Source organism: Esox lucius, chromosome 17 (assembly GCF_011004845.1).
Source record: "Esox lucius isolate fEsoLuc1 chromosome 17, fEsoLuc1.pri, whole genome shotgun sequence".
Lineage (NCBI taxonomy): Eukaryota > Metazoa > Chordata > Actinopteri > Esociformes > Esocidae > Esox > Esox lucius.
The window spans coordinates 30870974-30893939 of NC_047585.1; the positions used below are offsets into that span (position 1 = coordinate 30870974).

Consider the following 22966-nt stretch of genomic DNA (forward strand, 5'->3'; position numbering starts at 1 on the left):
ATACCTTTACCTTAACTACTAATACTATTAGCTCACACTATCATGCAACTGACTCATGATAATGTAACCTGTCCCTCCACTGTCTCCTTGTCTCTCTCCTCTGTCCCCCTGTCTCTCTCTCCTCTGTCCCCCTGTCTCTCTCTCCTCTGGCCCCCTGTCTCTCTCTCCTCTGTCCCTGTCTCTCATCCTCTGTCTGCTTGTCTCTCTCTTCTGTCCCTCTCACCGTGAGGCGTCAGGGGCAGGTTTTCGGCGGCCCAGTGTGCGTCCCTCCCAGATGCTGTTAGCCAGGTGGTTGCCGATGGCACCCAGCACCAGAGTGAGCTCCCTGGGCAGGTCGTCTAGGTCTAGGGAGCGGACACGGGACAGGTGGGTGCCCAGGTTCCTGTGGATCCCTGAACACTCAATGCAGATCAGCGCCCCAAGGTTCAGACTGGCCCATGTTGGGTCTGAGAGAAGAGTTACAGCAGGTCAGATCCAACCATATAAAATAAGACTACAATGTGTACGTTTTCAGTCCAGATTGCAACTGCATGCATATTAACAGATGGGAAATACAGAAATTAGATTCAAGCACCGGTATTACAAAACAGTTTTATTATTAGTTGCCACTACGTAAGTTGGAAACAGCATAAAAGGATATGGAGAACGGAGGGGAACCCTCCCACACTGATGGCCAAGCTAAATGAAACCAGTAAGATGGTAAGATGGAGGGAAAGCTGCAGAGCAAGAAGGAGAAGGGAAATGAGAGCAGTCAGAGTGATCAATCCAACAGTAACGAATGAGGTGACTCACTAGGTGCTTCACAGTCCACACAGAAGTTGTTGCCCTTGGCGTTCCGGATGGCCTGCAGCGCCACAGCTTCACTCTGACTATTCTTCCGAGTCTGTGGAACACGCACGCACACAATGTCTCCCCTCAGTAACTACTGGTTTTGAATAAAATGTTTGCCAGGCGAGTGTGTTTTTTCATGTGCACACGCACATCTCTATGTGTATCACCAAGACACTCCCCTATGACACTGTCCTATGTCACTGTACTGATACTGACAATATTATCATCCAATGACATTAGATAGGGTTGTTCTGAATTGCTAAACATTTCTGTTTTAAGATTTGATTGGGTCTCAACTGAACACTACAAAATGTCTTATCCTCTCTGGCTCACTTCTCACTCTGTGGTGTGGTTGTGAATGTTTTATCGGGCTCCTAGCATACCATCATTAGCTTCAGGACTACTGCAGTTCTTAGAATGTTACTCTATTTATAATTATTACAGGATTTGGACCAAAAGCCCATTTTACAAGGTGGACAAATTAAACCCAAATCATTTGGGAGCCTGGGACTTTACCACAACACTTCAAGGCAGCTTTGAAAAGAAATGACTAATTACTTTAAGACTGGCAAAGGTAAATAATGATTTTAATTGGGTTATTACTAAAGTTATATTAGATGCTGCACAGTGGCAGACTAGGTCTGTCCATAGGCCAAATGGGGGTTTGGTGACAATCTAATTCCTGTATCTGTGTATTATCTCTCTCCTGAAGATGGTTTCAGTCCCAAAGCAATTTGAACTTCTGGCATTAGGTCTTCGTCTGGTAAAACATTTTAATGTAACATTTTGGGTGTACATCTTCCACGCTTCGCTGTGGAAGAGATGGGTTTGCTGAATCATTAAACTGATCTAATAGCTTTTCCTGCATATGAAGTGATTATAAAATTAGTCAGAAAAGCAAAAGCAGATTATTTTGTCATTGAGCTGATTGTGCAGAGAATCTTATGTAAATTTAAGAAAACTGTCACATCCTTGTAGAATTGTTTGTCCTCTTCAGTGCCCCCCCCCCAGGATATTTGAATGAATGGCTAATCATTCTCAACTTGAGTGTGTACTTTTTTACGGCCAATAAACCATATCTTCAATGCAACATTGGTATCTGGAAATATTAGTAACGTATGGAAAACTGCTCAGGTGTTTTTCTACCACTCTATATGGGTGGAGATTGAGGTGACTTTGACAATTATTGTCCCATCTCAAGGATTTCCTGCTTAGCAAAGATTCTTGAAACTCTGGTGAATAATTTAGGTTTCAGGCTGGGACAGAGGGCTATCACTGCAACAGTTATCATATTTTTAATGCCATTAATGTGAAACTGAGCTGAGCTGCCCTGTTTGTTGATCTGTTGAAAACTTTTCATACAGTTGACAACTCCATTTTGTTGGCTTTGATTAAAACACTTTGAAGTAGTTTACTAATTATTCTCTCTGGTACAACACAGGCTATAATGAGAGATTATATGAACCTTTTATTTTCACACCATATGCAGTATAAGCAATGTTGGAAATTCTGTACAAAATTGTAAAATAAATGTTTATGCGAAATTACCCTAAACTATTGCTAAATGCAACAGCCACACAAAATGAAGCACATGTTCTCTAGGACTCAAAATACAATAGAGCATAAGATTACTAATTTAGACAGGACAATCATTTAAAACACCTTTTATTGAATTAGTAAATAAGGAAAGGTTTAAGATTGTTTTCTTCTGCAGAAAAAAAATTACAATCATTTGATATTAGAAAATAACTTGTCCTTTTGTCACAGTTTTAGAATATGGACATAATATCTAATAACACCACATAATATCTATTTTTAAGCCACTGCCTTAGTTCTTCCTTTTCTCAATATTTCAATGTTCATTTCTTTCATTTTTTTTTGGGTCAATAGATTTTTGGGGGTTTTAAAATATATCTTCTGGGTCACACTTGCAAATTAAAATCCATTGTCAATATGTCTCCCTGGATAAATAAACCCAAATCCTTGCCTTGTTTTTGCTGCTCTCACACAGCTGCAGGCTGGCCAGGATCTGGCTCTCGATGGCAGTCACCCAGGCATCCCTCTCCTCCACACTCTGGGCTTCAAAGTGCCATGTCTGGCCCGTGCTCGATACGATCAGGAAGTCAAAATTATCCTCATCTGATATCAAAACACATGCAGTGCATAGGTTTGCATAGGACGGAAAAATCATGAGTGAGGTTCTTGACATGACCAGACCAAACCCATGGCCCTAATGACAGGAAGACTAGTTTGGAGGGTCTCCTTCTCCATTAGAATGATAACTGGTGGTAGATCTCCACACAGCACTTATCTGCTAAGTAGATACAGGCATGCATTATTGCATTACTGTCATGGTGAACTAATGAGGATGTATGGAAAGAAGCCAATTACTGAAATGGTGGTTGTTGAATAGCATACTATGTAGTAATCCTTGAAAGCAGACAGAGTGAGAGACAAATTGACTAACATAAACGCAGGGAGACAGACAAACTCACAGACATGATGAAATTGGCTGACGGACAGACAAAGAAACAGACAGACCGGTCTGAAAAGTAGACAGTTCCTCATTACCTGTCTTGTTTATGTTCCTTAAGCTACCAAAGCTTTTAAGTTTCCACATTTTGCGCTTTGCTAGAGGGTAAGGAATTAGCAGATAAGAGGTCCCAGGAAAGGAGGGAAAGAGAGAGAAGAAAGAAGCACAGGAGGAAAAGCAAGGGAGAGAAAATAAATAAAGATCTAAAAGCAGATATTTTGGAGAATGTAAGCAGGATTGTTCTAGCAGCAAGGCAAAGACTGAAATGAGAGGAATACTTTTTCTTTAGACATTAGTTGCTTGTTCAGATTCAGTCAAGTTTCAAGTTTATCCTAATACAATGTCCATACATTGGCAGACTTGCTTAACAAAGTGACAATGCAATGTAATGTGTAGAATATTGGACAGATATCTTGATCTGTCATGACTAGGGAATCATCTCACACTCATCATCTCATGAATTTCTATCTGTAATGTTCAGAAATGTCTGCCTCACTAAGTCCTGAAGACACCGCTATTAAAAAAGCTTACCGTCCGCTTGGCCAATGGCTGTGTCTCCTTTCTGATTCATGCTCTTCTTTCTGCGATGCTTTTTCCTGTCAACAATTGGGGAGGCGGGGCCAACGTCTTTAGAGGAGGGGCTGGTCACATCCTCAATAGCAGAGTCTGCCACATTCAGAAAATCAGAGTAGATACATTAGCGAGTCATGTTTTAACAGCACACAAGAACCTCATGGCACATGTGAACGTGGTGAATCCTATCCAGAAGGTTTTTCGAGTAAGAGTACACCAGAACATGCAAATTCAAGTGATAAAACGACTGTAAAATGCATAAGACCTACGGAGGACCAGGTGCGGTCTACATACCCACGCTTTGGGCCTTGTTAGATAGAGTGGAGGAGCAGCGCTGCACCCCTCTGTTCCCTCCATGAGCCAACCCTCCTCCGGCCCCTTCTTCTACTGGCAGGAGGTTGCTGCCACAAACAGGGACTATAAAAACACATTACCAAAGAGAAGTTATCTAGAGACACTCAGGAATGTTCAGTGATCAAAGCAAGGAAATAATAGACCGTTGATCATTAAAATAGTTGTCGAGTGCCTGTTTTTGTTCTGTTACATAACCAGTGTTTTTTTCTTTTTGCATCAAAAGATTTAGGAATGGAGGGGAAACAAAGAAGTCTGAAGGAGCGTAACAGAATGATGGCAAATTGATGTGCTCTCTGGAGGTTAATAAAAAAGAGGAAGGAAATAAAGTAAGGAAGGAATTGGAAGTCATCCAGGGGCCAGGGACTTACTCACCTGTACTGGCCCCCTCAGGCCCATGGACATCTTTGACCAGGCCGTTGAGTCCTGGAGGAGGTCCACAGGAAGGGACAGCGCCAGCGCGGGGAGGGCGTTTCCCTGGCACCTTCACTGTCACCCTCAGCAGGTCCATTTCCTTTCCATGTGTATTCTGCATGTAGTCCTGTCAGGTCAGGGGGCGAAGGTCAAACATTACAGCAGGTAATACAAACCAACCTGTTTCGGATATCCTAGCATTGATTTTTGGGGAGCAGGGTAGCCTAGTTGATAGGACCAGGACGTTGCTAGATCGAATCCCTGAGTAGGCAAGGTGAAACACTGTTGTTCTGTCCCTGAGCAAGGCAGTTAACCTATGCCCTCCCAGTCTGTTGCTGAGAACGTTTGCTCAGTCATACTTACCTAAAATAAGGATAAAAAAGAAGCCCAATCTGTTGTTTGGATTCAATTAATACACTGTGGTGCAGACAGTCGAGAAATCAGTTTAATATCATATCCAGTCGATGTTCCTGTTCAGCTCTTTCGGGAAGGATATGAGGAATATGCACTGACTCACATTGACGCTTGAGTGATAGGAAAGCATTCCATTGTTGGACAGGGTGACATATTTCTTCTTCCATTCCTTGTTGAGGGAGTTGCCACTACGTTTCAGTAGGATACTCTATTGGAAGGACAAAGGAATGAGAGATGGAGAAGAAAAGACAGGGAAAAGCTTGTTCTTTGTCAGTGATTATAGCCTGAAAGCTTGGAAACCTGTTGTTTCTCTTGGAATGTTTCTTAACATGGTCAAATAACTCAAGCACAGATTGGGAATGTTTGTTTCTATAAGTTGGCACATAGAAACAAGAGTGCACGAGTAACTTGGTCTAAAGCAATAGCACAACTGGCTTATAGGTGATCACAGCTTATCTGCTGAGTAAATAGAACTATTTGTTTCGTTTTTTTGTTATCATTTATTGAAAAGCTGCAACGTTTGCAACTGACGAAGGTCTTTGACTGAAATGTTGAAGCTTTTCAATAAGTGATAACACTTGTAAGCATCACCAGTATGCAAGAATATCTCTATTTTCTATTAAACACAAAAAATTTGCACACCTGGTCATTTCACTACAGGTGTGCGTTCCGTTCCTTATTGTTGAATTACCGAAATCTAACAACACTCGCAAGCTTACAGACAAAAAAGCTACATTATCAAATTGATGAGACATGGGCAACTACAGTGGGGAGAACAAGTATTTGATACGCTGCTGATTTTGCAGGTTTTCCCACTTACAAAGCATGTAGAAGTCTGTAATCTTTATCATAGGTAATTTTCAACTGTGTGTAACGGAATCTAAAACAAAAATCCAGAAAATCACATTGTATGATTTTTAAGAAATTAATTTGCATTTTATTGCATGACATAATTATTTGATATATCAGAAAAGCAGAACTTAATATTTGGTACAGAAACCTTTGTTTGCAATTACAGAGATCATACGTTTCCTGTAGTTCTTGACAAGGTTTGTACACACTGCAGCAGGGATGTTGGCCCACTGCTCCATACAGACCTTCTCCAGATCCTTCAGGTTTCGTGGCTGTCGCTGGGCAATACGCACTTTCAGCTCCCTCTAAAGATTTTCTATTGGGTTCAGGTCTGGAGACTGGCTAGGCCACTCCAAGACCTTGAGATGCTTCTTACGGAGCCACTCCTTAGTTGCCATGGCTGTGTGTTTCGGGTCGTTGTCATGCTGGAAGACCCAGCCACGATCCATCTTCAATGCTCTTACTGAGAGAAGGAGGTTGTTGGCCAAGATCTTGCGATACATGGCCCCATCCATCCTCCCCTCAATACGGTACAGTCGTCCTGTCCCCTTTGCAGAAAAGCATTCCCAAAGAATGATGTTTCCACCTCCCTGCTTCACGGTTGGGATGGTGTTCTTGGGGTTGTACTCATCCTTCTTCTTCCTCCAAACATGGCGAGTGGAGTTTTGACCAAAAAGCTCTATTTATGTCTCATCAGACCACATGACCTTCTCCCATTCCTCCTCTGGATCATCCAGATGGTCATTGGCAAACTTCAGACGGGCCTGGACATGCGCTGGCTTGAGCAGGGGGAACTTGAGTGCGCTGCAGGATTTTAATCCATGATGGCGTAGTGTTACTAATGGTTTTCTTTGAGACTGTGGTCCCAGCTCTCTTCGGGTCATTGATCAGGTCCTGCTGTGTAGTTCTGGGCTGATCCCTCACCTTCCTCATGATCATTGATGCCCCACGAGGTGAGATCTTGCATGGAGCCCCAGACCGAGGGAGATTGACCGTCATCTTGAACTTCTTCCATTTTCTAATAATTGCACCAACGGTTGTTGCCTTCTCACCAAGCTGCTTGCCTATTGTCCTGTAGCCCATCCCAGCCTTGTGCAGGTTTACAATTTTATCCCTGATGTCCTTACACAGCTCTCTGGTCTTTGCCATTGTGGAGAGGTTGGAGTCTGTTTGATTGAGTGTGTGGACAGGTGTCTTTTATACAGGTAACGAGTTCAAACAGGTGCAGTTAATACAGGTAATTAGTGGAGAACAGGAGGGCTTCTTAAAGAAAAACAAACAGGTCTGTGAGAGCCGGCATTCTTACTGGTTGGTAGATAATCAAATACTCATGCAATAAAATGCTAATTAATTATTTAAAAATCATACAATGTGATTTTCTACATGCTTTGTAAGTAGGAAAACCTGCAAAATCGGCGGTGTATCAAACACTTGTTCTTCCCACTGTATAACCACTGACTGGTTTGTTTCAAGCTTTGATGTTAAACGAATCATGAATTCATCCACCAACCACCTCATTCAGTGTCATTACATCGGTGCCTTTGTCATGGCCATCCTGTCAACCTGTTCACTGCAGCTCGCATCAAGATTTTGTTGCTCTCTTTCATTGTAATTTTGCCAAAAGAGCCAAGGCAGGCTTCCATTAAATCCTCCTCAAGAACACTCTCATAGTGAGTCAAACTGTGTAATATTACAATTCTGTGACATTAATCCATAGAGGGGAACATAGAGCTCCTACAGAATGGCCTGTCTGTCTCTCACCTACCTGCTTTATAGGGATGGAGCGTCCACTGCCCAGATCTCCCATCTTACCGTCTGTGCTCCTCCTCTCCGAGTCACTGCCCCTACGGCCCTTCAGACAAGGCACAACGTAGACAACAAGAACAATCAGGTGAGACAGAAAACACAGAGAAATAACCATTACAGACACTGGGAGTGAAGACGAAAAGCACCGGAGAGGCATTTTCATCCAAGAATAGAGCTGAGACGACATTTCAAAGACAGCAGAGTGGTCCTCACAGAGTGCTATGACTCCCTCCTTGAGGAAACGAGTCCCTAATTGCGAACGCGTGCGTAGGGTTGGGTTTGTTACCGTGAAGCGGGGGCCGGTGCGTCGCTGTGGTGCGCTGCGGACAGACCCCGGCGTGCTGCTGCCAAGCCTCTCACCCCCAGATGCCCCACCAATCTCCTTATGGCTTATTACTGGGGTGGAGGGTAGCGAAGACGAGTAGTCACTGCTCTGACCACCGTTACTGGCCTGAGAGAGAGACAATGACACAATGTGTGACAGACAGCCCAAAAAAAGAGTGAAAACAAAGACTATATAGAAAAGAAACATACACATCTAAATAAATAGAAAAGAAACATATACATCTAAATAAATGGAAAAGAAACACACACATCTAAATAAATAGAAAAGAAACATATACATCTAAATAAATGGAAAAGAAACACACACATCTAAATAAATGGAAAAGAAACTTATACATCTAAATAAATGGAAAATAAACATGTACATGTAGAAGAACAATAATCTGTCCTCCTGGCCCAACATTATTACCACACTTTGGACCAGTGGCAAATCGCCTGTATGATGGACTAGAGGGAAGCGCTGCAGCTGTACCTGCCCAGGAAAGACCCCTGACACTGGTGTAGAGCCTCCAGAATGACTGGGGGAGTTTGGAAGGGATTTACAGGAAGCGAGTAGCGCTGCCTGCTTCTTCACTGCCATGATTTTCTGAGCAGCTGTGGTATGTGAAAAGAGAGAGGGCAGATTAATATATCGCTAAGGCAAGGCAGACATCTTTATAGATCTAAATCAATTTAAAGAATAATACAATGTGTGTGTGTGTGTGTGTGTGTGGGCACGCTCACATCCTCACCCTCAGTAAAAACACGGTTGACGTTTAGGCCGTAGGTTGCACAGGTCTCATAGTAGGTACAGCGCCTCACATCAGAGCACAGCTGCCTGGCCCTGGCGTCCTCTATGACCCGAGGGTTGGTGCTGCTGATTTTGTCTGGAGCAAAGGGGAACTATATTCACTACTTCTCATTGGAAATGTTAATAACCCTTAATACACCCATAGAGACTTTACATCTTTAATAGGGCATTGGTCTTACCCTGGGTGCCCACCACAATGAAGGGAATCTCAGCGATGTTGCGGTGAGTGCCCAGCTCGCTGTAGTTCCTGTACACTTCCTGGAAACTGGCCTCGTTCTCCAGACTGAAGACCAGGATAACCCCGTCCACCCAGCTAGCCATCTGGAGGGAGAGGAAGGAAGTACAAATACCAGTTTCTGAGAGAGTGAAGGTTTCTAACGTATTTATTTACAGAACTGTCACAATGAAACCCTGTTAGTTACATGGGGTTTGTCTACTCAGTCTGCGTCAGTAAAGCTTTCATTTACCTGGGCATCTGGGGGTCCTGTCTCTTCCCTGATCAGCAAAATGTGACTGTTTCCATCAACCAACACCTCCTTTTTATACCTGCCCCCTGAAGGAAAGAGAGAGAGAGCCAAACAGACAGGAAAGATTATATCAACACCAAAGAGCCCAAAAGTACTGGTATTGTCTACAATGAGATGCACAGTAAGTGGGCGGAGATCACTTCACCTTCCGGGTTCTCTAGGGGCAGGTAACTTCCTGTCATATGTCTGTGAACCAGGGCTGACTTCCCACTGCGGAGACCTCCTAAAACTCCCTGGACACATGCACACAAGGATACGTTGGCCCCACTGTTTTTATTACATCTTACCTTAATGACGCTTGCTGTAATACAACTACTTTTAATGGAGCAATAAGGCACAAGATGGTGTAGTATATAGCATCACTACTGTTACGAGCTGCTAAAGAACAAGGCAACGTGGCCATATACCACAAACCCTAGAGGTGCCTTATTGATATTATATACACAGTTCAGGGTTTGAACCCCCAAATTTATAATAACAGCATTATAAGAAGTGTGTTTCTAATCCTGAACGCTGATTGGCTTAAAGCTGTTTAATACGACAGAACAACATGGTAAGACAGAAAACAAGCTTTGATTGTTCTAATTGCATTGCAACTGGTTTATAACAGTAATAATAAGACACCTTGGGGGTTTGTGGTATATTGGCTTTTCTAAGGCACGGCACCTAGCTATGGTCTATTGGCTTTTCTAAGGCACGGCACATAGCCATGGTCTATTGGCTTTTCTAAGGCACAGCACCATAGCCATGGTCTATTGGCTTTTCTGAGGCACTGCACCTAGCCATGGTCTATTGGCTTTTCTAAGGCACGGCACCATAGCCATGGTCTATTGGGCATATTCCACACCACCCTTGTGCGTTATCATCATAGTACACGACACTGCTACAGTCATTATCTCTGGTCAAATGGGGACAAAACAACACTAACAATAGGTCCTGTTCCAGTACGTAGTACGGAACCGATCTGATTACTGTCATGACAGCGCCGCTCTCACCAGACGGAGTTCTTGGATGGTTCTATTGAAGGTCCATTCTTGACTGTTAGCGCACGCGGCTGTGGACAGACACAGAGAGAAAGAACGAGAAACTGATCAAATATAAGGCCACCGTTGCGACGGCTTGTTCCCTGTGACGGTCCGCCTCGCGCTTATAGCGCGCCTAACTTTTAAAGCAATCGCCCGTCACGCAATACAGCAGTCCGTGGCTGTGAGGTACCACGCAGCGCCGTTTCAACAGGCCACTGCAGTGCGTGTGCACCCCCCCCCCCCCCCCCCCCCCCCCATACGTGCCCTGGTCGCAGCTCCAGATGGCGCAGACTACAGAGTTTGGGGAGGAAGGGGGTTGGTGGGGGACGAGGACGAGGTAAAGCTGCGAAGGAGGAGTGCAAATTAATTGCACAAGCCCAGTGGGGCTGCAATGGTGAGGCTCAAGTTCATTAGCAGCTCAGTGGACGGACCGGAGTGAGGATGCCTCTGTGAGTGTGTTCGTGTGTGAGACGCTTAACAAATAACCTTCACATATCGAACATTCCAGCACAAGCCTCAGTAGTTTTTACCATTATTTTTGGTGCTGCACAGAAGAGAAAATGAGGGAGTAGAGAAAATGACTCTGGCCACAATGGAATAGGAACTACAGTATCAATGATATTTAACAACATGTAAAAAATACAGACGGGGGTTCCTAACAACAGCTGTCTGCCGATGAGTAGACAATGGCAGTCACATTACCTTTTTATTTACAGACTAATTAAAGTGATAATGTACCATACTGCAATAGCACAGCACTGGAGACTTGGTGAACAATGTATGGAGCCAATAGGGCCAAAATAATGAAGTCACACTAATGCATAAAAAATAGGAAGTGGAAATTGTAGCTTCTTGAAAGGGGCGGCCAATACCATTCCTCATAGTGACAATCAGTCCAACTTGTTCCATCTGACACATTGGTTTGAATGACTTCCTGGTTAAGCAGCATAGCTTGGATATTTCAGAGGACGCATGTACCTATATATTCCTCATACAAAAGACAGAAGATTAAAGTGATGGTTGGGAAGTACATGTATTAAAACAAATTGACCGGTATATTCATTCTCCCAGGCTTTGTACACACTCATATACACATTGAATATAACTGTCCCCCTGTGGATTCCTGATTTGGGTAACAGGCAGCCTCTTACACCCATAGCACGCAAATGATGACACAGTCTCAATCAAAAGGGCCTTTAGGGGGTCTGAGTAAAGCAGTGTTAAGTCAGACAGTGTGATCCTTTCATACATTACTACCGGTCTATAAGGACAGTGGTGAAGGAGTCCCCACAGACACAGTGCCTGTGCTGTTCTGAGCACAATGGCCACACCTCAGTGACACCACAGTAACATAGCTACCACCTTGAACTCTGAGAGGAGATTACATTTAAACAGAACCCCAGTACACTTCACAAGCCTCACTCCCATCACCCCTTCGGCCAATGTCTGTCTTTCTGTATGTCTATCAGTCTATTCCTTTTTTCACCCGCCACCTCCCCCCCTTCATTTCCTCTCTGTCTCTCGGCCCAAACCCCCCTCCCCACTTTACAGCGTCACATCACAGACCAAATAGCATCTCTTGCCGCTTGCTGTTGCCATGGCAACGCTTCTTCCAGAAACTGCCTGGCTCTCCACACAATAAATGCTCTCATACATAGAGCAGTGTGTGAACACATTTACACAATCGTAAATCAACACACTTACTGACACGCCAACAAACACAGGCTACACAAAATCAAGCCCACATACAAGACTGAAAATGCTACAATATATATATAAATGATTCACACTCACAGGGGCATAATGGGTCATCAACCAACTCTGAATATTTATGATATTGATATCTGTTAGTTCATATTAACTAAGTTTACAAAAATAACATTCAAACATTTAAATTTGCCCCAAATGTGGATTTATTTTAATAATCAACTCTGATTGACAGTATCTGATATAAAATACACTTGCCAAGCAAACTGCAGTGCACCTCCCCATATATAGATTAAATGGTTTATCTCCTCACATGAACCCAATCCCAATGTAGTCATTGAGTGAATGGGTATCATTTGGACATTGATTAACTCTCTAAGCAAAACAGGAAGGGTCCTCTTCCATCCTCCCACCGTCTTCGCTCCATCCCCTATCTATCCCTTAGAACACAGCTCTGTGTACTCCCACCCTTAATTATTCATGTCCCACTTATTCCTGACAAATTATTTAGCTCTTACACCAATCCAAACGGTTCCTCACCCAAATCTACAATGACATGTTTGCAAAATATGGCAAAATGTGAATATTTTATTGCATTTGTGCTTTGTCACGTTTTCTTGTAAGTGCTTGGGGTGAGTGAAATTCAGGCCAAGGTTGTCATTGGTGGAGCATCACTTCTGGGAACAGGTGAATCCTCTCCCCTTCTTCAACCACTTCCATGAGTAGATTGGCTCATTTTACAGCATCCCAGGAATTCATCCTCATTAAGGTCATTCCATGTGAAAACAGATTATAATGTGATTCCCCTATCAGAATTCCAGTTCTCTCTGAAGGTCCAACTACAGATAATGGCCATCCAATAAGTACAATACTATAGGCAGTATGAGACAAATATTTACAAAGAATGCATTGCATGGCACCTTATAATTCTCTGGCCCCAGGTAGTGCGCTAGAAACGGATAAGGTGAAATATTACACAAGGCTTGCATCTCACTGCACATGAGATCTTCAACTTCATTGTCTTCAGTGTGATTTCCAGGCCAGAATGGACTAGCTCAACCATCTGGATTGAGACCGCACTAGCTCACTACACTAGCATCTGGCCTACTCCAAGACTATTCTATTGGAATAGAAATCCCCATCTTCTATAGTGGGGAAAGATTTAAATATCATATTAACCTATTAAAAAAGCCATTGGTGTAAACCATTGGACTAAGATGGCAAGGCAAACCATTCCTTAGCCTTTATGTGTGAACTAGGGAGTGCAGCTAGCCCTGGGGCATACTGGCAATGTCTTACCTTCCTCCTCACTGGAACCCCTCTGTATGGGCGTGTAGAGAGGGGGCACTGAGTTAGAACTGGGAGGCGCAGGTGTACTCTTGGTGAAGATCCCGCTGATGAACTTCAGCATCTTGCGGTCACGGACGGGGGCGCGCTGGGTGGTCCCCCCCTGACCATGGCCGTCCTTCCCCTTCTTCAGGTCCTCAGACAGGGAGTGCAGATCACTGTTGTCCAGTGTGCGGCTCTTGCCCTTCCTCGCTGGCTTGGACACCTGGGGGGTGGGTTGGACTGGCAGCGAGGTGGAGCCCGTCTTCAACCGGTCCCCACGGGAGCTTTCCCTGGTCACCATGCCGGTAAACCCTCCCCCCACAGGGGGCCCGTGCCGAAGAAGTGTGGTCCTGCCGTCACTGTCTGCCCAGGACGCCCGGTAAGGTCCCAGCGAGGCAACAGCAGCTGTCATAGGTGACCGGTCCCCTATGCGGTTGTCCTTGCGGTCCAGACTCTTGGCGGATGGAGGCATACTCTGATTGGCTTCCCTCAACTCCCGCCGGCTGACAGCCCCGCCCCCGGCATGTGACCTCATCAAGACTTCCGGTCGCTGAGTAAGCCTGGTTGGTACGGTGATGGGCATGCTGCCTCGCGAGAGGACGTTGCTTTGGTCGCAAATCCCATCCTCTGCTCTTGGATACAGCATGGGAGGCTCCCTGTACAGCTCGGTTTTAGGGCGGGTTCCCTCTCTCCTCAGCCCTCCCTCTGAGGGGACACACGACACCCCAGCAAGCCCCTTCACCTTCACCTTCTCCAGAAGGAGGGGAGACTCCCTGCTCTTAGGCCCAGACCTGATATCTCTTAAGAAGCCACAACTCTCGGTCTCCTTCATCTCCAGCTGCCCCCTCGCTGGGACAGGCCCCCAGAAGCTGACATCCTCCGGCTCCTCTTCCTCCATCTCTGTGTCCCCCTCTCCCTCCCTCTCCCCCTTGGCACATGTGTGTCCTCCGCCATCCTCTGTGGTCCTGCTGAACTCCTCATCATCTTCGTCGTCTGGGCCTCCGACACCTGCTCTCCCCAGAGCAAGGGCCTGTTGAGGCTGTGGCTCCACGGCCCCTTCATCGGCCCCTACCGCCTCGACCTTGACCAGGGTGAGGGAGATGAGGTAGGTGGTGCGTCTCTGTAGGGTGCCTGCGTGGCTCATGGGGGCGGCTGGCTGGCGGATCAGCAGACCCACCTCAGTGCAGTGGTAGTGTCCTCGCTCTTACCCGGACAGACCCACAGAGAACAGGCATGGCCCGCCACAGCCGGCGGCGTCACCACAGAGACAACAGCCAGGCCACACAGTCAGGTCGTGCTGCAAAACTAACGGCTGTTGGGACGCGTTTGATATGGGGAAACGGTACCTTTGTCAAGAGTTTTGCGGGCTCGCTTCTTTAGGCTTTCTGTACCTGTGATGTAAAAACTCAAGAGTCAACAAGCAAGACAAAGAGAATCACTCCACGGTACCGTGAATTAGCCTAGCGTACGTAACAGGGCTGAGGTACTCATGAATTAAGTCTAGACTGTACTTTTTTAATCCTTCCTGTAATCCTCTCTTCACCTTCCCTTTACTGATCTATAAAGGCTGCCTCAATGGGTTCATTCACAGTCTTCTTCTTCTCTTCCACCGTTCTCTCTCCATATGCAAGATTAATTATACAGCCTGAAGACAAGGATCTGAGATTGCTTTCCACGATTTTGATGTTTGAGAAAGGAATTATGCAAGAGTCAACATATCAGCTCGGTCCATTTCTCCTCCAAGACTGTACTACTACGTAGTTCCCACTCCGCAAAACCAGACAAGATGAACTGCCTTAAGCCAGTCTTTCTTCAAACAGTAAGCTTCTCTTCACATAATTTCTTCATTTCCATTAAAGGATATCCATTGTAGGATTCGGGATGTTCATATTCTCCTATTCCCAAGACATTCGGATGAAGATTATTTTGATGTTTCACTGTCACATACACCAAATGGTGAGGACTGTGTTAAAGACAATCAACATCTTTAGCCTATCCAACAGAGAGAGAAAACGTTTGGTGGTGAGAGTCCTTCCGACTGCATGTGAGGCAAAGACACAGTAATGTCATGCATGCATCATGTATGCATGTTACGTGGATCAATGAGAAGACAGGCTGCACACATCCGCCGTAATTCCCTCAGCAAATAGAAGCAGAGATGGTGGCCAACATTTTTCTATTCCTCTGCCTGTAATCCTCTTCTGTACAGTAGGTCCCCTCCCTTCGGTCACTGCATCCTCTCCTCCGAGTGTCTCAGGCAATTAGCAAGTCAATAAAATGTGTCTGTGAGGCAGAGAGCGAGCCCACTGGCTCAGCTCAGCCCCTCCTCTCCTCATTTCATCCTCCTGTTCTTCTCAGAGTAACTGTGCGTGCCTGCTAGCCTCTCCATTAGCCAATAGCTAGTCCAGCAACCGCTTCAGGCAAACGGACAGAAGGAAAGGGGGATTTGTCCAGGGACAGACACCGGTCTTTGGTGAAACCCACACAATCTATGGCTTCCGTCGAATCAGACAAAACAAAGAGGAGAAAAAAAACCCTCTAACTACTCCCACCCACAACCTGAGCTCTCCCGCTCTCTTGTTCGTAAGGCAATATTGAAGCAGTTCTCTCTGTCTCTATGTCTCGATCTTCTTCTCTCACCCTCCCATTCTGCCTCTCAGGAAAGAGGGAGAGAGCAGTGATGCATTGGAGGGGAAAAAAAGCCAGCAGAAAACCTACAGACGTCACATGGATGAATGAAAACGACTGAGAGAGGAAAGTGAATACAAGACGAAGGGATGGAGTAAAATGAATAGGAGTGTACGTGGGTGGAGGATACAATTGATAAATGAAATAAGGTCTGAAAAAAAGTATTGAGACACAGAAAAGGAAGGGAGTGCGAGTAGAAGAGATAGACGAACAGACGTGGATGGTTAGAGGGGGGTGAGAGGAGAGGAATGCAGGAAAATGGAGAGGGGAAAACAGGTGGAAGAAACAGGAGGTGGAAGAAGGCTCTATCTATCTACTCGTCTTGACTTTGGTGGTCACACCATCTTCCTTCATAAAATCTCCCACTTCTTCTAACTGTATTTTTAAATAAATGTTAATCTAATAACTTACTGTGTACTTATCGAATGAATAAATAATGTTCATATTAATGTATTTAGCTGAGCCAGATTAGACCTTGAAATGCTCAGTAGAATCACGTGGGCTTTTGGAAACAAATGTACAAGTGTAGAATAGTGATAATTTCTCAGTGAGTGTTTAACTTCCTGAACGCCATTCAAAACATATTCACAACCTTGTTTTTCATCATCTACTCAAACTCATGAAACAGTACAACAAACAGTGTATGTCATAGCATACAGACTATTATAATGATTACATAATTCAAATAGCTTTACTTAACACTGAAAACATTCAAACAAGACAAAATTGGTTATTACAAGATAAAACATAATGAACAAAAAACATATCTATACATGAATCAAAGAGGTAGGCCAAGAACAAATACATTGCCTTAAAAGCAATAAACCAACCTGTCGGGGGGGGTCTACTCGCCCATCCTCACATGTATACATAAAGCCTAACCCAGGTAGAGTCATTGGTCGTTTCAATCACATACATTTTGTGACATTGTAAAGTTGGCCAAAAATTCCTTACCATCTGAACAGGCTGAAATCTAGGAATTTGACTAGATAACTTGGAAATATCATCAAGAAAACAGGGGTTTTGTGTTTTGCGGTACTGGGCTTTTGTAGAGTTGGCAACAGCCCACTCACCACCTCCCTCCTTTACTGTCCCCTCCTCCTTATCCCTTTCCACTCTCTCACCCTCATCCCTTTCCACTCTCTCACCCACAACCTGCTTTTCACATGCTGGGCTAGCATGTAACCAAGGTGCCTGGAGCTCCATGTCATTACTGTAGTGAATCACTTATGCACCTTCCTGTCCATCTCCTACATCCCCTTTTCGCTAACCTGCTGATAACGTGTCTGTCCTGTGTGTGTGTGTGTGTGTGTGCGCAGGAGCACGCACAAGTGTGCACTGTATGACATAGAGATCAAATGAAAGAAAAGGCGCCATGAGGAAAAAGGTGATGTTTTTGTTAATTTATCACAAGGTCCAGTAACCTGTGTAACACGTGTTCATAATTAGCTTACATGCCACTGGTTTTCCAGCTTCTCTATGTGTGCACATGTATGTGACTATGTGTGCTTACAGTAGGTGGCAATGCTTCAGTGTCTGTGTGTGTAGATGTATGCATGGATGTATCTGGCGATGGGTTATCCACTTGCATCTCTTATTTAATTGGCTGAAATCTGTGAAGGACACCCACAGAGTGTGTTGATGAATCATGTCCCCTCTAGGCTGAAATTACAATGAGTCACTCATAGACTGTGACAAATACACAGACTACTGCATATAAAACCTCAGACACGAAAACTTGCTAGCACAGAGACACATGCACGTGCACAGATACCTGAAAGGTACGCAATCAGTAAATAAAACAGATAAAATGTCCAATTAATACAAGTGCAAAATGCACATCAAAATCAAAAGGATTCACATGCACAAACATTCTGAACATTCCAATGAAGGGTGCCAAAGCCATAGCATTCAACACAATGCCATATATGAATGTCATTGTTTCTTCATCAAGGCCACCACGCCACCACAACTCAACTGTGGAAAGATTGCGTTCCCTTTCCTCTGGGGCCCACAGCATTCCAAAAACACCATCTGCATATCTGCTCTGGAGAGACAGCACCGTTGCCCATATGCTAATTTGACAGTTGACACGAGCGCTGCCTTCTGGCTTAATCGCTGGTATCAGAGTACATTTGTCCTCCTTAAGTGTGACCTTTTTCTTAAAGGGACATGTCATAATGACGTCTTCCGGCCATTTAAGGTGCAGGCAGTGTGTGGTGTTTGGTTGATCCAGGTGTATGTGTACAGTACATGTGGGGAAGTTCCCACATAGATAGTTAATAGGAAGGTTAGTCGTTAGCGCTCTGTAAAGGTTAGGTTTAGGGCTAGGAAACATGGATTTCTGTGTTAGGGTTCAGGTCCAAACAAGGATAGAGAAACAAATGCTGGGGGGGTGTCGAGTGCGTAATGGGGGACTTAGAAAACCTTCTACATAGGCACTCAGAAATCAGCATACAGTTGAAAAGCCAGCATCCGTGATGGTATGGGGGTGCATTAGTGCACATGGCATGGATGACTTGCATATAAAGTGGGGAGAAAAAGCATTTGATACACTGCCGATTTTGCAGGTTTTCCTACTTACAAAGCATGTAGAAGTCTGTAATATTATCATAGGTACTCTTCAACTGTGAGTGACGGAATCTAAAAATAAAATCCAGAAAATCACATTGTATGATTTTTAAGTAATTAATTTGCATTTTATAGCATGACATAAGTATTTGATACATCAGAAAAGCAGAACTTAATATTTGGTACAGAAACCTTTGTTTGCAATTACAGAGATCATACACTTCCTGTAGTTCTTGACCAGGTTTGAACACAATGCAGCAGGGATTTTGGCCCCCTCCTCCATACAGACCTTCAAGTTTCAGGGCTGTCGCTGGGCAATACAGACTTTCAGCTCCCTCCAAAGATTTTCTATTGGGTTCAGGTCTGGAGACTGGCTAGGCCACTCCAGGATCTTGAGATGCTTCTTACGGAGCCACTCCTTAGTTGCCCTGGCTGTGTGTTTTGGGTCATTGTCATGCTGGAAGACCCAGCCACGATCCAGCTTGAATGCTCTTACTGAGGGAAGGAGGTTGTTGGCCAAGATCTCGCGATACATGGCCCCATCCATCCTTCCCTCAATACGATGCAGTCGTCCTGTCCCGTTTGCAGAAAAGCATCCCCAAAGAGTGATGTTTCCACCTCCATGCTTCACGGTTGGGATGGTGTTCTTGGGGTTGTACTCATCCTTCTTCTTCCTCTAAACACAACGAGTGGAGTTTAGACCAAACAGCTCTATTTTTGTCTCATCAGACCACATGACCTTCTCCCATTCCTCCTCTGGATCATCCAGATGGTCATTGGCAAACGTCAGACGGACCTGGACATGCACTGGCTTGAGCAGGGGGACCTTGCATGCGCTGCTGGATTTTAATCCATGACGGCGTAGTGTGTTACTAATGGTTTTCTTTGAGACTGTGGTCCCAGCTCTCTTCAGGTCATTGACCAGGTCCTGCCGTGTAGTTCTGGGCTGACCCCTCACCTTCCTCATGATCATTGATGCCCCACGAGGTGAGATCTTGCATGGAGCCCCAGACCGAGGGAGATTGACCGTCATCTTGAACTTCTTCCATTTTCTACTAATTGCACCAACGGTTGTTGCCTTCTCACCAAGCTGCTTGCCTATTGTCCTGTAGCCCATCCCAGCCTGTGGACTGAATTTCAGATCCATATGTCATGGTATACACCAATGGGCCCTGTGGCGTGTCTGTAGCGCATACCATCTCAAATTGCTCATGTTTATTTTTGCATTGAAAATTAGACTAGCAAGCAGAACCAAACATTTTGGTTCTTTACCACCATCCAGTGGTTGATATAGAACATAATTTTTTTTAAGGTACTGTAAGTATGCTAAGAACACAATCTTATTTACAGCGATGACCTGGAATTAGGGTTAACTGTCTAACTCAGGGTCAGAACAACAGGGTCTTTCACCATGTCAGCTTGGTGAATTGAACAAACAACCTTTAAGTTTACTGGCCCAATGCTTTTGACCACTAGGCTACCATGCTGCTCCAAAAAGACTACTTTTCAGACTACTTAAATGTATAACTACTAGATGATGCCCCTAAGTCAATAAAAATTTAATAATTCTAATACAAGAAGCTCTCATAACAAAATAACCAAATGTCATTCAAAATTGTGCAGTTGACATTAAAATGCCTGACAGTTTAGAAGGGCTTGTGACATTGCCACAATATCTGATAGAGTTTCAGCCATATGAAATGGCTTTTTTAGTTTCTGCCTGATTACAACCACCATACTCTCATTCATTCCTTTCACTATGCTCTCATACAGCTTCAGTCCACCATGTCACTATGGCTGGTCCTGTCTAGATGCCCCCTGCCAGCAATGGAGATGTCTCTGAGTGGTTAAAAGAGGGTGTGATGCTGTAGTGTGACGAATCATAAAGGTGAACACTGTGCAGGTCTACAATTTTATCCCTGATGTCCTTACACAGCTCTCTGCTCTTGGCCATTGTGGAGAGGTTGGAGTCTGTTTGATTGAGTGTGTGGACAGGTGTCGTTTATACAGGTAATGAGTTCAAACAGGTGCAGTTAATACAGGTAATGAGTGGAGAACAGGAGGGCTTCTTAAAGAAAAACAAACAGGTCTGTGAGAGCTGGAATTCTTACTGGTTGGTAGGTGATAAAATACTTATGTCATGCAATAAAATGATAATTAATTACATGCTTTGTAAGTAGAAAAACCTGCAAAATCGGCAGTGTATCAAATGCTTCTCCCCACTGTATATGCAAGTCATCCATGCCATGTGCACTAATGCACCCCCATACCATCACTTTGGCTTTTCAACTGTATTCTGATAACAAGCCAGATGGTCCCCCTCCTCTTCGGTCCAGTGGATGCATGATTCCTAAAAAGAATATCACATTTTGATTCATCTGACCACAGCAGAGTTATCCACTTTGCCTCGGTCCATCTTAAATGAGCTCAGGCACAGAGAAGACGGGGCTTTTCTGGATCGTGTTTATATATGGTTTCTTCTTTGCACGGTAGAGTTTTAACGTGTATTTCTGGATGCATCGACATACTGTGTTCACAGACAATGGTTTTCGGAAGCGTTCCTGAGCCCATACAGTGATGTCCACTACAGCATTGTCTGTTTTTAATGCACTGCCGCGTGGATGGCCCAAAGGTAATGGCCCTCCAGTATGGAATTGGGTAAAAAAATCTAGAGCTTGGGACTAAAGAGTTTAGTCTGCAAGAACATGATTCAGAGATAATTGGCTTTAAAGTTTCCCAAACTCATTGGTTTGAATGGTGTCAGCAATTTTAATCTGTCATTCTCCTGAAATTAAATTATTTTGCGTAGAGTATCAAAGCGATAAAGAACATTAAACAGAACAAGACAATATTAATACAGAATTTTGAGGAAATTACAGAACCTTCTAGTTCAAAATTCAAAATTGGAATGCAGAAATAATCTTGTTTAGACAATCAGCTGCACAAGAAGCCAACAAAAGTGTACTTTGACGTGGCTGCTAACAATGAGAAGAAAAACATCCTGAAAGGTTGAATTCAAGGGAGGGCAAATAACTTCCTGCATGAACACATTTTGCAGAGGTGTAGAGAGGAACGTGTACTTCTAATGCTATTCTTAACATTTTGCCTTGAGGCAAAAGAAAAAATCTAAATGCTTATTTTATTGTTATTTTAATTTTAAAAAAACACTCTAAAAGATGTCTAAAACAATCTTTGTAGAATTCTGCCTCAAATGTTTCACAAGACTAAATTTAAACAATGAAAAGACAAGTCTCCTCCTCTTCCCTTACTGAACGAGACCGTAATAGTATTAGCTAGTGTAGTGTGGTTTAGGGTGCAAGTTTCTAAATCACGTATGAGGAGACCAAATGTCACTGATCAATGCACCATTATACCAGCTCATTTATAATAAGTGTTTAACCTTTTAAAGGACTGAGCAGAAGATTGAAAAACATGGGTAGTGATTATAACTTTTCACTCCCTTTCTGCACAGACAATAGTATTGGCACCAGCTACAATAAACTTGCATTAATAGCACTAGCATAATACAACTGGGTAACTACAGTGGTTAGCTTAGCTAAAAGAATTGTGTCCAATTTCTCAGTTTCTCAAAGCTGTCTTTTTCTCAATTCATACTCTTTGCATCTGTAAAACCCATTAAGGAAAAGGTCAGAGGGAAGGGACTGCCACCACACTGCCACAACAGATAGTTTAAGACTATGTCCATGTTACAGATCAAAATGCTATTGCTGATGCCTTCAAATGCCACTTTATTGCAGCAGGTGATCTTTTTGAAAAAAACATCTATGCCTACTTACAAAGTCACAAAGGAATAAATGACCAAGAATGTATGCAGGAACACTCCAACATAATCGTAATCTAACATAAAAAAATATGCAGGTGGAACTTGGGACCCAACAGCAGTCCCACGGTGTGAATAATGGGGAATCAGACATAGCAGGGAACACCTGTGGGGTAAATCATCTCACTCCCTGTCCCCTATAAAGCAGGTGCCAGCAATCAGAATGCTGTGGCAGAAATGGGGGAGAGGCTACATTTGAGAAGGCAAAGGAAGGGGTGCAGAGGAACAGGGGCCGGGGAACAGGGGCGCAGAGGAACAGGGGCCGGGGAACAGGGGCGCAGAGGAACAGGAGCCAGGGAACAGGAGCGCAGAGGAACAGGGGCCGGGGAACAGGGGCGCAGAGGAACAGGAGCCAGGGAACAGGAGCGC

General features: G+C 44.2%; 1 protein-coding gene across 3 annotated transcripts in view; it reads right to left on the bottom strand.

The window, feature by feature from the left end:
- LOC105016972 (arf-GAP with GTPase, ANK repeat and PH domain-containing protein 1) overlaps positions 1 to 22966 on the bottom strand; it is a 28186-nt gene that overhangs the window by 3432 nt on the left and 1788 nt on the right. The window contains exons 1-17 of one of the 3 annotated variants that reach the window (XM_010881192.4): positions 13468 to 16247; positions 10432 to 10490; positions 9582 to 9669; positions 9377 to 9462; positions 9089 to 9230; positions 8851 to 8985; positions 8592 to 8713; positions 8061 to 8225; positions 7734 to 7820; positions 5220 to 5324; positions 4664 to 4829; positions 4232 to 4354; positions 3896 to 4030; positions 3403 to 3462; positions 2819 to 2970; positions 793 to 883; positions 224 to 446 (exon numbers count right to left, since the gene is read on the bottom strand). In XM_010881192.4, the coding sequence (XP_010879494.2) occupies positions 224 to 446; positions 793 to 883; positions 2819 to 2970; positions 3403 to 3462; positions 3896 to 4030; positions 4232 to 4354; positions 4664 to 4829; positions 5220 to 5324; positions 7734 to 7820; positions 8061 to 8225; positions 8592 to 8713; positions 8851 to 8985; positions 9089 to 9230; positions 9377 to 9462; positions 9582 to 9669; positions 10432 to 10490; positions 13468 to 14641 (3113 nt within the window). In that variant the 5' untranslated portion in view covers positions 14642 to 16247. Of the gene's footprint in view, positions 1 to 223; positions 447 to 792; positions 884 to 2818; positions 2971 to 3402; positions 3463 to 3895; positions 4031 to 4231; positions 4355 to 4663; positions 4830 to 5219; positions 5325 to 7733; positions 7821 to 8060; positions 8226 to 8591; positions 8714 to 8850; positions 8986 to 9088; positions 9231 to 9376; positions 9463 to 9581; positions 9670 to 10431; positions 10491 to 13467; positions 16248 to 22966 lie in introns of those variants that run through there. The other 2 variants (XM_010881193.4, XM_020055830.3) reach the window with 2 other exon arrangements.